Source organism: Alternaria conjuncta (assembly GCF_024043145.1).
Source record: "Alternaria conjuncta strain BMP 0040 chromosome Unknown scaffold_5, whole genome shotgun sequence".
NCBI classification, from domain to species: domain Eukaryota; kingdom Fungi; phylum Ascomycota; class Dothideomycetes; order Pleosporales; family Pleosporaceae; genus Alternaria; species Alternaria conjuncta.
In genome coordinates, this window is record NW_026250094.1 from 752964 (window position 1) to 765514 (window position 12551).

Genomic DNA, 12551 nt, shown 5'->3' on the forward strand with positions numbered 1-12551 from the left:
ATCTGCAGAGCCACGCGCTGGATGACGAGTGTTCGGCGTACGTCGCTCTTTCATATGCATGGGGCGCGAAAGAGCGATACGATGATATCCAGATCAATGGCTCGTCTTTCCCCGTCGGTCGCAATCTCTGGCACTTCCTCAACCAAATGCGAATGCAGGGTCAACAGGTGCTCTTCTGGATTGACGCCATCAGTATCAATCAAGCGAACGTCCTAGAGCAGAATCACCAAGTGCAGATGATGAGGGAGATCTATACACAAGCTTGCTCTGTGTGGATCTGGCTTGGCGAAGCGGATCGTTCCACGTCCAGCGATGTCGCAATGCGGTACTTGAGTAAGCGCACGGCTTGGAGTGGCAAAGATGTCGACTTGAGAAGGTTCTGGACTGCGCATAAAGCAAACGCTGTACTGGAACTGTGTGAGAGGGGGTATTGGAGAAGAATCTGGATCGTGCAGGAAGTCTTGCTGGCGAAACACATACAGATCTTATGCGGCGGCCATTGCGTGGAATGGGCCAAATTGCAGCAACTAATAGAAGATTTTCAAGCCATCTCGGATAGAGGTCGATCTCTTCACGTTTTCGGCGTACCAGCTGTCCTCGAGAGCTCGGCTGTGATCATTATCAGGGCGAAAGCGCAATGGAATGGCGTTCCTCAACCATTCACATCACTACTCGAACAGTATCATAGACAGCGTTCGACCGACGTCAGAGATAAAGTGTACGCCCTCCATGGACTGGCAAGCGATAGTAGTATGATACCCATCAACTACCGGATCGATCCAAAGCAACTCCTAACCCAGATGATCTGCCATGCCTGCTCGCCACTAGCGCCCAAGATGGGAACGAAGCGATCAAGCACTGGTCTACTTGATTTTGCAAAGTTGATGCAAGAATCACTCAAGATCCTTTGCGATCGGGCAGAGCTGGGCCGTCATGTCGAAGTGGCTTGGTGGAATCGCATTGTATTTTGCAACTTCAGTTCTTCAAGAGAGACATGGTACACGTGGCGACTTGACCTCCATGAATCAGGCAAAGGATTTGGACAGAATATCGACGACACGACTCGGTATGTAGACAAGTCCCTACATTTGCAGCCATCAGATTCACCAGAGCAGGAAGGGGTTGTAGGGTTTGCCACGGAGAAGGGGTTGTATCACTGCAGCGTAAGAGGATGCCGCACAGATATTGGTGAACGATCGGAACTCATCTGTCATGCGCAGGTCTACCACGATGCATTCCACGATTGCTTCGTGGACGGCTGTCTTCACCGCTTCGATCGCAAGGACAAACTGTGGGAACATATCTGGCAATCTCATCGAAATGTGTTGCAGTCACCTTCTCTCTCAGAAAAGATGTTTGACTTACCTTATTGCGGAGACATTTTGATGCGCAACCTCCCAGCGGCGTGCCATTCGCGACATCAACACAAAACCAATCCTTACACAATGGTACACTGGGATTGGAGATGGCACTCATTAAAGGTAAGGCAGCCGAACAACGATGGATTACCCAGACATCACGGGTCGTGCAAAACTTTTTGTACCTTTTGTACCTACCATTGGGAGTGCAGACTCAATGAATGCTCTTGTAAATACAGCTCAAGACAATAGTTACATATAAGAAGCTAATGATCTCTCCACGAAGAATGCAGCTCATACGTCTCTTCCAAGCTAACACCCCTCTCACGATGCAGCACCAATCCCCTCACCCACTGGACAATTCGGCACATTCTCCTGCCACGCAACCTTCGCATACGCTGGCAAATAGCTATTAGTCGTAAAGCTCTCATCAATATAATACTCCACCTGGCTGAGCGAAAAGTCTCCACCAACATCAGGCTGATTCAAAGCGTCGACGATGTAGCTAGCAATAAAGTCCAAGAACACGAGATCAACAGTCTTCGGCATCGACCCATCGAGCGGGAAGGAAGCGTTCGCCTGGAGATCGTTGGGTTGGGAGAAGTTGGGGATGGCTGAGTGAACGGTATCGTCTCCGTCGATACCGAAGTCGTCTTTGGTCGTGTAGCCTGGGTTAGGGGCTGTGGATTGACGGCGGATGAGACGGCCGCCTTGCTTTGAGCGGCGGATTACTCCTTCGTAGTGGTGGGTGAGTGGCGGGTCGAGGCAGGTATCGCGGTCTGCGAGGATGGGGCTGAAGCCGAAGTCGGCGGTCGCAAGGTCCCGTTTCTTCTTCTGGAAGGGACCGGCGTTTAGTATGCCGAGGACTTGAGACGCTTGCTCGTAGGGCACGTCGGGAATGAACTGGAAGGCATCTTTGAATGGGGAGACGATGAAGGAGTCGTCGTAGGTGAAGGGGCCTTTGGCGAGGTCGAAGCGGACTGATCCGGTGTTGATGATGATGAGTCTGGGAACGTCCTTGCGCGTCTCGTTTACGACGACAGTAGCCAACGCGGTCTGGAGGAGTCCGAAGATGTTGCCTTCAGCAAGGAATGGCTTGCAGTACTGGCAGTATGTCGCTGGCGCGCAACCATACAAATCAGTCAAGTTGAGCTTGGCTCGTTCCGACGTAATCTCATTAGTAACGCTGACACCGGCCAATGTGTCGAACTCGGTGTAGCGTTGACTTCCCTTGGCATGGTAGGCAAATGTGTTACGGTTCCAATCAAGGTATCTTCGGGCGTAGCGAAGAGTGGAGTTGGAAGTAGACGCAGGCAAATGTGCACTAGCAGATGCAGTTCCAGTGCTTGCCGGTACTACTGCACTGCGTGTCGGATTCGGTACACCTTTAGGGTTATGCTGCGCCTTGCAAGTCTTCGATTCGATGCCAGACATTGCGACCCAGCCTAATGTCTCGCAGTAACGACCTGAGATTATGTTAGCCACTTCTTTCAAAGCACGTCCAAAGTACATACCAGACTCAATTCCTGTAGCTTTGTCATCGTATACGGCAAAATCTCGGATGTGGGTATGTCCACCAAAAGCTTGAATGGGTACGTCTGGTTTCATGCTGCGGATGGCTTTGAAGACAGTACCCATTGTGCTGCTAGAAACGCTGGTGCGCACCGGGTTGTGGCCGGTGATTACGAACAAGTCGATTGGCTCGGTATAGTTGACAGCCTGTTGGAACCACGGCTGCTTCACCATGTCGGCTGCTTTGATGACCTTGGAGACGTTGCTGTTGCCGGTGAAGTCAAAGAGGACGCCAAATGCCATGATGCGGAGCCCTAATTCTGTCAGCATATTGTTAATTTCACGATTGATCGACTTACCTTGCTCTGTGGTGAAGTAGCGGTAACGTGATCCAATGTACTCGAACTGGCCAGTGGTGGGGTTCTTGATCTGCACATTGCTAGTGAGATACTTGTCGCCATAAACCTTGGAGAAGTTATTGAAGGTCTCGTAGGCAATTTCGGTAACATAGAGCTCGTGGTTTCCAATGGTCAGCAGATCGTAATCAATGTTTTCGAAAATGGCGTTCGAGACGTTGCCATTGGGAGTCGTCGCATCGCTGAGTCCAGCACCGTCGTGCAAATCCTATCGCACGTTAGTCAAAAAGCTACTTCCTTCAACCACGTGCGCAGCCCTACTCGTCCCCAGGGCTTGATGGCAGACACTAACCCCTGTGTCTACCAGAAGCAGATCGACGCCTAGGTTCCGAGCCTTCTGCTTCATGTGCTTGGTGAAGCTGGCGTAATCACCCCAATCGGCCCCATAGTTCTGTTCCTTGATGTGACCTTCCAGCCATCCATGGGTATCCGTGGTATGCAGGAAGTTAATCTGACCCCATTCCAGTGGCGCTTTCGGTGTTGTGGTCGCATTCTGCGCGTCCGGCTGCATGCGACGAACGTTCCTGGTCAACACGACATCGTCTTTCAGCGGCCCGTAGCAGCTGTTATGACCTTCGCAGGCTAGCGCTGGTGCTACTGTCGCTATGAAAGCGCCAAAGGCAAGAGACCGCATGATGAGGACCGGATGAATGACAGCGCGTGAGGATAAGCGTTCAGGGCGTCATCTTCTTATATAGCCTCATGGCCGGTACGCGTACGTGCATCGCCGCTTCGGCTGTCTTACCCATGCCGCCGAACAAAAATGCCCCTAGGGGCGGAAGCGGCAAAACCGCACGTGTAACGGTCATTGGAGAAGAAGATAAGCTTCGGCATAGTCGTGGACAAGCCATGCCAAAAGGCTTGATCGAGGCCTTCTCCTTCCTGTTGGGTGACAAGCGCGACTTTAGCGTTCCGAGGACCGGGGCGTGGCATCGCACCTCTCCGATGGTTCTTCCCAGCCATCTCCCGTATCTCCACCTTATCATTCGCCAACTCGCTTTTACCATTGCGTTCGGAATGCGGCTCGTACCTGATACTCTTGAGAAGCCTCTCGATCGCGACGATTACTCAACCTGATCAATGCGTGCAATACGTCACAAGTCCTGGTATCTCGCTGGAAGACAAGAAAACTTTGCTCTTTTAGATTACTCCCATCACGGATCTCGTGTTCGACCATCTTTTCCGAGCTGGCTTTCTGTCACCATAGAATAACATCAACATATGGCATGGCTCTGAACTCCACTACGGAGATCGCGGCGTGTTGCTTCCATGACTTATCCCAGAGCTCCAACCCTGACTCGTTTCTTAGCGAGATCATTCCCGCAGCGGAATGAACAGCCCAGTAAACGGCCTTTCACCCCCTCCTCGGTTCTGGAAAGACATCGTTGTGGCTAAACAATGATCAGCTATGTGAAAGTACATAGCAGCACTGCATCGACTACAAAGCAAGGTACCTCCTGTGCTATTTCACGCTTCAGCCCAACTTCTCTTCACAATTCTCAATATAGCGGCTAGATCAACTTCGCAGTCATGGCCAACCCACGGTGTGCCACTTGCGGGACAGTCGCCGTCCGTCCGGATCCAGACCAGCCTCACCTCAACGCTAAGTGGTACAAGAACCAGCTATTAGCTGACATTACCATCAAATACGGCGACCATGGTGAGAAGGAGTTCGTCGGTCATCGTCTCGTCCTTTGTTCAGTGAGTGAGTGGTTTAAGAAGGCATCCAAAAACTTCAAGGAAGCCAATGATCAGGTGATAATTCTAAAAGGCGACCATCCGGAAGCCCTAGAGGCTTTCTTCGAGTACGCGTACAAAGAGGAGTATCTCGAAACAGTCGACATTCCGGATGAGTTGACGGAGCTACGACAGCGGTTCATGCATCGTCTGCGTGTTTTCGCAGTAGCCGATAAGTATCAAGTGGAAGGCCTAACAGCTCTAGCCTATCGCCAACTCAAGCAGCTCGTGGATCTCTTTACTGAGCCAAGACGGACCTACGGTGACGAAGATGAAACGACAGCATCTGAGTTCTTCAAATTCATGTTAAGGCAAGTGTATCATGAAAGCGAGCGTTATTTTCCAGCTCTGCGGGACGACCTATACCAAACCGATCAGACCGCGGAAGGCACTTCGCAGACAGATCCGTCTGAGACTGAGCAAACCAAATCCATGTCTACTGAGAACGCTCCTGTAAGCGCTACATCTCAGCGGCACAACTCCACGCGGTGGACAACATCCAGCCCACCGAACCCACATTCAACCGAAGGTAGAAGTTCAAACCACCCTCTCGATCGCGTCCAGGATCTTCTTGCGGAAGGAGCCATGAATGCCTGGGTCAACGCGCATCCGGACTTCAATCGTCAGCATCTTGTGCCTCTTGCGCAAATGTTCCCGGATTTCGGTACGGATCTCATTGTCGCAGCGCTGAAGTCGTCGCGCATAGAAGGCATGCCCGAGTATCTTTATGAAGACGAGGATTACGCTTATGACAGTGATAATGATTGGTTGAGGGCCCACCACGTCTTGTGAAATCTGGCTATCTTGCAATAGCGATGGAGACAGGTATGTAGGCGCGTAGCGTAATGACGCAATATATTTACTGTTGGAATATACGAATTCGCGATACTGTTCTTGTGATGCGACACGTATTTCTCAGGCTTCATGCATCTAATTCGCCGCGGTGATAGCAGCGCGCGTGTCGAAAGCGATGGAGTGAAAGTGAAGTTGGTCGAACCTTCTCGATGACGAGCTGGTCCGAACGCGACGTGCCACTTGAGCCCCGCAGTGCTACGGACAAGGTGCAGCCTCGAAGCACAACACAAACACTCGCCGTAGCACACGACTCAGACCTCGGCCACCATGGTAATCAACTACAGCAAGTGGGTGAGTCATGCGCTTCTACCATTGTAATAGAGGCAGCTTCTAACAATCTCCCAGGACGCCTTGGAGCTCTCGGACGACAGCGACATCGAAGTGCACCCCAATGTCGACAAGAAATCCTTCATTCGCGCCAAACAAGCTCAGATTCACCAGGAGCGCGACCACCGCCGCCACCAAATAAAGACGCTCAAGTACGAGCGCATCATCAACGATGGCCTCACCGAACGCGTCGACCGTCTGCTCACAGCGCTGAAGTCGCACAAGGACAAACAGGCCGAAGGAAATGGCCAGAACGATGACCAGCTCGTCTTCCAGGCCATGATGGAGAGCATGATGGACATGAAGATAGACAAAGACGGAGGCTCGGACAGGCCGCCGCCACCGCCAGAGGGCGTACACGAGCACATCAAGGACAAGCCCACATACCCGCAGATGATGGCAAGCTTAGTAGACGCCGTGAAGAAGGACATTGACGAGCAGAAGAGCGAAGAGCCGCGATACACACTATTCATCCAGGGTCTAGAGAAGGAGAAGGCGCGCATACAAGATCTCCAGCAACAACTGCTAGCCAAGCTCGACGAGCTAGAAAAGGAAGACAAGAAGCACATCACGAGCGACGACATCCACGAAGGCTTCAGCTACTCCAACGTCAAGAAAGCCGAAGAAGAGAAGAAGAAAGCCGCCTCATCCTCCTCATCGAAGAAAGAGCCCGCCGTCGAACTTCTCAACAACCCGTCCCGCCCCTCCGCCACGCGAACAGACACAGGCCAGTCCTCCGGCGCAGACGGCGACATAGAAGAAGGCAGCGTCGTCGAACCCACCGGCGCCGATTCCGACAACGAAGACGACATCACCGCCTCACCCCTCGCCCAGCAATTCGCTAAAATAAAAGCCGGAGACTGGTACGCGTGTCTCCAATTCCTCATGGCACACCCCGAGATCCTCGCCGAGAAAGAAACCGACGGCCTGCTCGTCGAAGCCTTCAACTCTGAACTCGACGGCAAGCCCAAGCACGCACGGCAATGCGTGCATCAAGGTCTTCTTTTGCAGTATTGTAGGCAGCTGGGAGGCAGACAAGGCGTAGAGCTCTTCTTCAAACGTATACAAATAAAAGACCACCAAGCCGGCAAAATGTTCAACGACGACGTCGACTCCACATACCACCGCATCAAAACGCGCGCCGCCGAGATCCTGAAAGAACGCGCCGAGAACCCACAATCCGAAGGCGCAGGCGTCGAGCAAATCCAACTCCACGCCGTAGACCCAGGCACCACCATCAACATCTCGGTGCCCCCCAAAGAATCCCTCGCCACGGACCCCGCAGAGAAAGAAGCAGAAGAGCAAGCGAGACAGATCTTTGAAACCTTCCCGCCGGGTCTGCAGCGCGCGTTGGAAAGCGGGAAGCTGGATGAGGTGAACAAGGTGCTGGCGAAGATGAGTGTGGATGAGGCGGAGGAGGTGGTTGAGAAACTGGGTCAAGGGGGTATGCTGAGTCTGGAAGAGGGCGTGATTGATGCGACGACCGAGGAGGGACAGAGGGTCATGGGCGAGATTGAGAGGAATAGGAAGATGCCGGGTCAGGGACAGGCGCAGGAGCAGGAGCAGGGGACTAGTAGGATTGAGGAGGTGGATTAGGGAGGGGATGGGTGAGGGTGTGATGGGCATGGTATTATGAGTTATGGGAAAGGAAATGGTATGGCATGGTATGGGATGATGGGTCCTGTAATTGTACATTATGGTTGATGATGGTATCTGAAAATAACTGGCTTCGATCAAAAATCCTAATTGTGTGTCCCCTACTTGATATCCTGTAGCTTTGCCTTGGATCCAGTCCACCATCTCCCTTGTTATGCCTGCGCCCATGCTGAGACCCCATCCATATCGTACATCGACCCTTAAACCCTAGACGCCCTGTGCAGACTAAATTGCAAGCCATGCAGTAGTAAATGCCACCCCCGTGCTACAACATATCCATTTTAAAACTACCATTCCATCCATTGCCTGCTCTAGCAATTTCCTTAGAAAATATGACACGAATCCTAGCTATCCCAAGTAACCCAGTATCCTCAGATCAGCTCAGCAAAGTTGTCGTCGATGCCAGCCATATCCCGGTCTCCAGCAAACGCCGCGAAGTCATCCTCACCAGCATTCCTGCTCATTTTCCTCTTCTTGTGCGCATTCTCGTACGCATGATGTTGTCCGTACACACCACCTTCAGCAGCACCCAGTGGCGCATGTTGCAGGCTCTTGAGGAGGTCTGCAGCTATGTGCTGGTTTGGCTCGCCGATGGCGGTCGCGTATTCGGGCTGGGTGGTGTGCTGCGCGGGGGCAGGAGCGGTCTCTGGTACGACGGGATGGGGGGCGGGTTGCGGCATTTCGTCGTCGCGGATGGTGGGCACAGGGTCGTTCTGGGGCGCGGGTGCGAGGTGTGGTGAGCCGACGGGTGTGAAAGATTCCATGGGTGGGGGTGTGAGTTCCTCGACTTCTGGTCTTTCCTGCGCACCTGAGAAGGTCGCTGCGACAGGGGAGGTTGTAGCGACGGGGAGGGGTGCGGTAGAGATTCTGTTCTGCTCTGCTGCTGACAGGCCTTTGAGGATGGCTTCCTCGACTGCGCGCTTTCGGCTTTCTATAGCGTCTTTGCGCGTCTTGAGGTCTGCTTCCTGCGCCTCTTCGTCGATGAGCTTCTTCCTGTTCGCCTCGAGGAGGTGCTCTAGACCGGTGAGGAGAGCCTTGCGCGCCTTGATGCTCTCGGCGACGGCGCCTTCGGCCAGCGCAAGCTTCTTGCAGAGTGCAGCGAGTCCAGCCGCGTGCATTGGCGGGGATGGGATCGCGGCATTCGGGTTGGTGAGCTTCTCGTAGTCTTGGTTGGCGGTGGTGACGGCGGGTTTCGTGGCAGCATCGGCCTTCTGGAGGGCGGTCGCGAGAGGCGCGACGGGTGTGAGCTCAGGCGGGACCGACGAGCTCGAGAAGAGCGATCCACCCAAAGCAGGTTTGCGCGTAGATTTGGAGCGGTCCACCTCGTCTATCGACCTCTCCACCGCCTGCTGCACAGCCAAGTTGAAGATGCTGCGCTGCCTCCAAACCTCGACGACCCTTCGAATCTTGTTTTGTATCTCGTGGGGGGAGCCCTTGTAGGCTACTGTCGTCGCTTCGGCGAGAATGGGTTCGTATGCGCGCAGGAACTCCTCCTTCTTGCGCATCTTGGAGGTTTGTGTGATTTCGTTGGCGAGATAGATGAGCACCAGTTTCTTATTCGGAGGCGACTCCTTCATGCGCTGTAGCCATACATGAGCGATGCGCTCGGCATGTCGTCTGTACACGTGACGTTAGTATATGGTTCCAAAGTGCATGACAAAACTCGCAATCCATGGATTCGACGCGTGGTGCATGCAGCAAACTGGAGTCTTGGCAGAGATGAGATGCTTTACCTGTGGAAGAGGATCCATTGGCCGACAGTGGAGATGGCCTCTTGTGTCTCATTGAGCGATGAGAGCTTGGCCTTGAGGCTGTCCTCGGTGAAAGCCATGATGGCCCTGGAGGTCTTCACGAATATATGCGACAGCTACTGAAGAATGATGCGCACGCGAGCAGAAGACAATCACCCAGTGAGAGTGCGCGTGAGGGCAACAGATGGGATGTAACCTTCAGCGTGCGATATGCGCTCTGCAAGTGTTCGCGACTACAGTGTCCAGATGATGACGTGTGTTGGAGGTGGAATGGATGGAGAAGTTCAAGGTGAGGGAGCACTTGAGAGCTAGAGGCGCTAGGTGGTATGCGGCTAAACGTGGCTCCGCCGCGCCAAGCAGCTCCCTGGCTGGCCGTCACCAACGGTAACTATCCAAGACGCAACAACAAGACACTTGTACGCAAACTGCTGTCGCCAAACTTATCTCCGCGCCTCCCACTACATCCCCCACACCCTCCACACCCACAATGGCAGACCGATTCCCCTCATTAGACGAGATTGACGCCGGTGAGCTCAGCTATGGTCCCCGAAGCACCTCCGCACCGCATACTAAACCAAGCAGGCCAGACCGAAGCGCGCGGCGATGCGGCAGACTTTGACATTAGCGGCGACAACGATGCCAGCAACTTCCTCGACCGTGAACGCGCGCTTCTTGGCGACGATGCCGACCAGTTTGCTTCGGAAAACGACAGGGCAGCGACGGTCGAGGACGGCGAGGACGACCTGCTTGGGGGCGACTTCAGCCAGGCCAACGTCGGCGGCCAGGAGATGAGCGGCTTCGAGAGCTCCTTCCCCGCCATTGACACGACCAACGACGTAAGCACGCCTGCTTCCTTAGCCAAGGCATGGTTGCGATCTGGCATGTTCAAAAGTGACGCGCCAGTCGAAACATGAATTGAGCATAGAATAAACAACTTCACGACGGTATACTGACTCCAGCAGCACATGGCTCCCGGCGGAACCATCACAGGCTCAGGCCTGCCCTTCCTCCCCGGCCAACCAGCCCCATCCTTCACCCCACAGCGCTCAGACTCCCCAGAGCCCGACGTCATCCGCGAATGGCGCGAGCGCCGCGACCTCCAGATCCAGCACCGCGACGAGGTATCGCACGACCGCAAACAGAAAACCATCCAGGAGGCGCAGCAAAACATTGACGACTTCTACGAGAACTACAACAACAAGAAGGACAAGGAGATCGCCAAGACACGGAAGGAGGCTGAGGAGTTCCTCGCAAACCGTGACGACACCACCGCGGGCGGTACGAGCTGGGAGCGCATTGCCAAGTTGGTCGATTTGAGTGGAAAGGGTACCAAGGGCGGCGCGTCAGGCAGCGAGAAGGCCCGCTTCAGGGAACTGCTGCTCAGTCTGAAGAAGGACGAGAAGGCACCGGGTGCGACTGGATACTAGACGGAACGACGACATGGGTAGATGGCTATCTTTTTTGGAGCTCAGGGCAATGGTTTGGCATACGAATGAGCGTGTCTACGGCCATAAAACTTGGAGTTTACGGATTAGGTTGCAGGGTACTTCATGCAGCTGTGTTAATACTTACTCTCTGATTGCCTACCATTGCTTGTGGTTTTCGATCTTCAGTCATCAGCACGAGGATCATCGAGCAAGCGCTTTATATTTGCTAATGTGGTATATAGGCATTGAGATGATGAGCCTGGACATCTAGCATCTAGCAGTATCGACCATGGACATGATCATGAACTCCCCACTAGAAGTTGAGCTAACTGCTGCTTTCAAGGGCCATATGACCCCCAATGTCATGATCCAGTACGGACACCCAAACAATCCCAAATACCGCTTCCGCACTCACAAAGATGTTCTCTTCAACTGCTCAGCGACCTTCAAGAGAAAGTTCAACTCCAGGGAACTAGTAAGTCAACTTGACCATCACTTCCTGTTTCCGTCCATGTAGGATCCTTGCTTTCTAACCTGTCAAGGACATTGGATCTACCATCACTATTTCTCATGAAAACGTCGAAGCCATAGAAGATGTGCTACGCTACTTCTACCTCCAGACCTACGATCCGGTTCTTCTCCCTTCGGCTCCGATGTCTAGCATGCAGCAGCGCAGGAGGTTCGCCGCTCGTCACGCTGCCGTCTACGATCTGGCACGTCAGAAGGTGTGCGGTGTCGGTGGCCTGGCTGAGCTCGTTCATGGGCAGTTCCAGCAAGGCGCTGATGACGCTCTAACATGGTTGGACCAGCCAGGCAACAATACGGCAAAGAACGCTGTGAGACTGCTCCGCATGTATGTCAATCTGATCTACGAGAACGACGATGATACTTGGGAGACGTTTGAGGGTCAAGATACACCTGACATGATCAGGTTTTGGCCTCTAAGAGGTTTGGTATGCGAAACTGCAGCTAGGATCTGGTTGAGAGCGCAGCGATGGAACGCAACGCCGGCTGCTGGTCAGAATGGAGTCCAGGAACAAGGCGAAGAGGAGGTTGAGATTAATCATGGCGACACAGGTGAGGACGCTGTGAAGAAAGAGCTCGCGAATTTGTGCTGGAAGTATGCGCATTTCGCACAGGACTTTGCGAGGTGGATGTTGATCAAGGGAGAGGTAAGTATCGCATTGGGCCACAATGTCATGGGAAGGACTAGATAGATGGTAGAGGTAGGCGGATATTGGCTTCGAGGTCCTACACTTAGGTAGAGTAGCAGCACCTAGACACTCGACGCAACAATCGCCATCTGATACAAATCCAAACAAGCAACCAAACCCGTGACTTTCCCGGGATTCCCATCCCCACGGTCCAGCCAAAGCCAAGCTCTTGACCAGCCCATCGCAATCTAACCACGGCGCCATCACCAAACCCTCCCCAACCCCGCGGGCCGCATCGCAACAGTCCCGCAGCACCAGCAATCTAAACGTCTTTCGACAATGCCATGTAAAGTGTGCA

General features: G+C 53.5%; 6 protein-coding genes across 6 annotated transcripts; 4 read left to right on the forward strand and 2 right to left on the reverse strand.

Moving 5' to 3' along the window:
- Positions 1 to 1682: 1682 nt before the first annotated feature.
- On the reverse strand, positions 1683 to 3797 carry J4E85_003922 (uncharacterized protein; the record flags this gene model as incomplete). Its single annotated transcript, XM_051468185.1, has 4 exons — positions 1683 to 2824; positions 2873 to 3184; positions 3230 to 3494; positions 3579 to 3797. The coding sequence occupies 4 exons, from the start codon at positions 3795 to 3797 to the stop codon at positions 1683 to 1685; spliced, it is 1938 nt and encodes a 645-aa protein (XP_051327777.1).
- A 1019-nt stretch (positions 3798 to 4816) lies between these two features.
- Positions 4817 to 5815, forward strand: J4E85_003923 (uncharacterized protein; the record flags this gene model as incomplete). Its single annotated transcript, XM_051468186.1, has 1 exon — positions 4817 to 5815. The coding sequence occupies one exon, from the start codon at positions 4817 to 4819 to the stop codon at positions 5813 to 5815; it is 999 nt and encodes a 332-aa protein (XP_051327778.1).
- A 330-nt stretch (positions 5816 to 6145) lies between these two features.
- J4E85_003924 (uncharacterized protein) lies at positions 6146 to 7801 on the forward strand (the record flags this gene model as incomplete). Its single annotated transcript, XM_051468187.1, has 2 exons — positions 6146 to 6169; positions 6224 to 7801. The coding sequence occupies 2 exons, from the start codon at positions 6146 to 6148 to the stop codon at positions 7799 to 7801; spliced, it is 1602 nt and encodes a 533-aa protein (XP_051327779.1).
- A 431-nt stretch (positions 7802 to 8232) lies between these two features.
- On the reverse strand, positions 8233 to 9692 carry J4E85_003925 (uncharacterized protein; the record flags this gene model as incomplete). The annotated part of the gene is made up of 2 exons (XM_051468188.1): positions 8233 to 9478; positions 9595 to 9692. 2 exons carry the CDS (start codon positions 9690 to 9692, stop codon positions 8233 to 8235), a joined length of 1344 nt encoding a protein of 447 aa, XP_051327780.1.
- Positions 9693 to 10099: 407 nt separating this feature from the next.
- Positions 10100 to 11039, forward strand: J4E85_003926 (uncharacterized protein; the record flags this gene model as incomplete). The annotated part of the gene is made up of 3 exons (XM_051468189.1): positions 10100 to 10139; positions 10195 to 10448; positions 10575 to 11039. The coding sequence occupies 3 exons, from the start codon at positions 10100 to 10102 to the stop codon at positions 11037 to 11039; spliced, it is 759 nt and encodes a 252-aa protein (XP_051327781.1).
- Positions 11040 to 11328: 289 nt separating this feature from the next.
- J4E85_003927 (uncharacterized protein) lies at positions 11329 to 12346 on the forward strand (the record flags this gene model as incomplete). The annotated part of the gene is made up of 3 exons (XM_051468190.1): positions 11329 to 11514; positions 11582 to 12211; positions 12320 to 12346. 3 exons carry the CDS (start codon positions 11329 to 11331, stop codon positions 12344 to 12346), a joined length of 843 nt encoding a protein of 280 aa, XP_051327782.1.
- Positions 12347 to 12551: the final 205 nt, after the last annotated feature.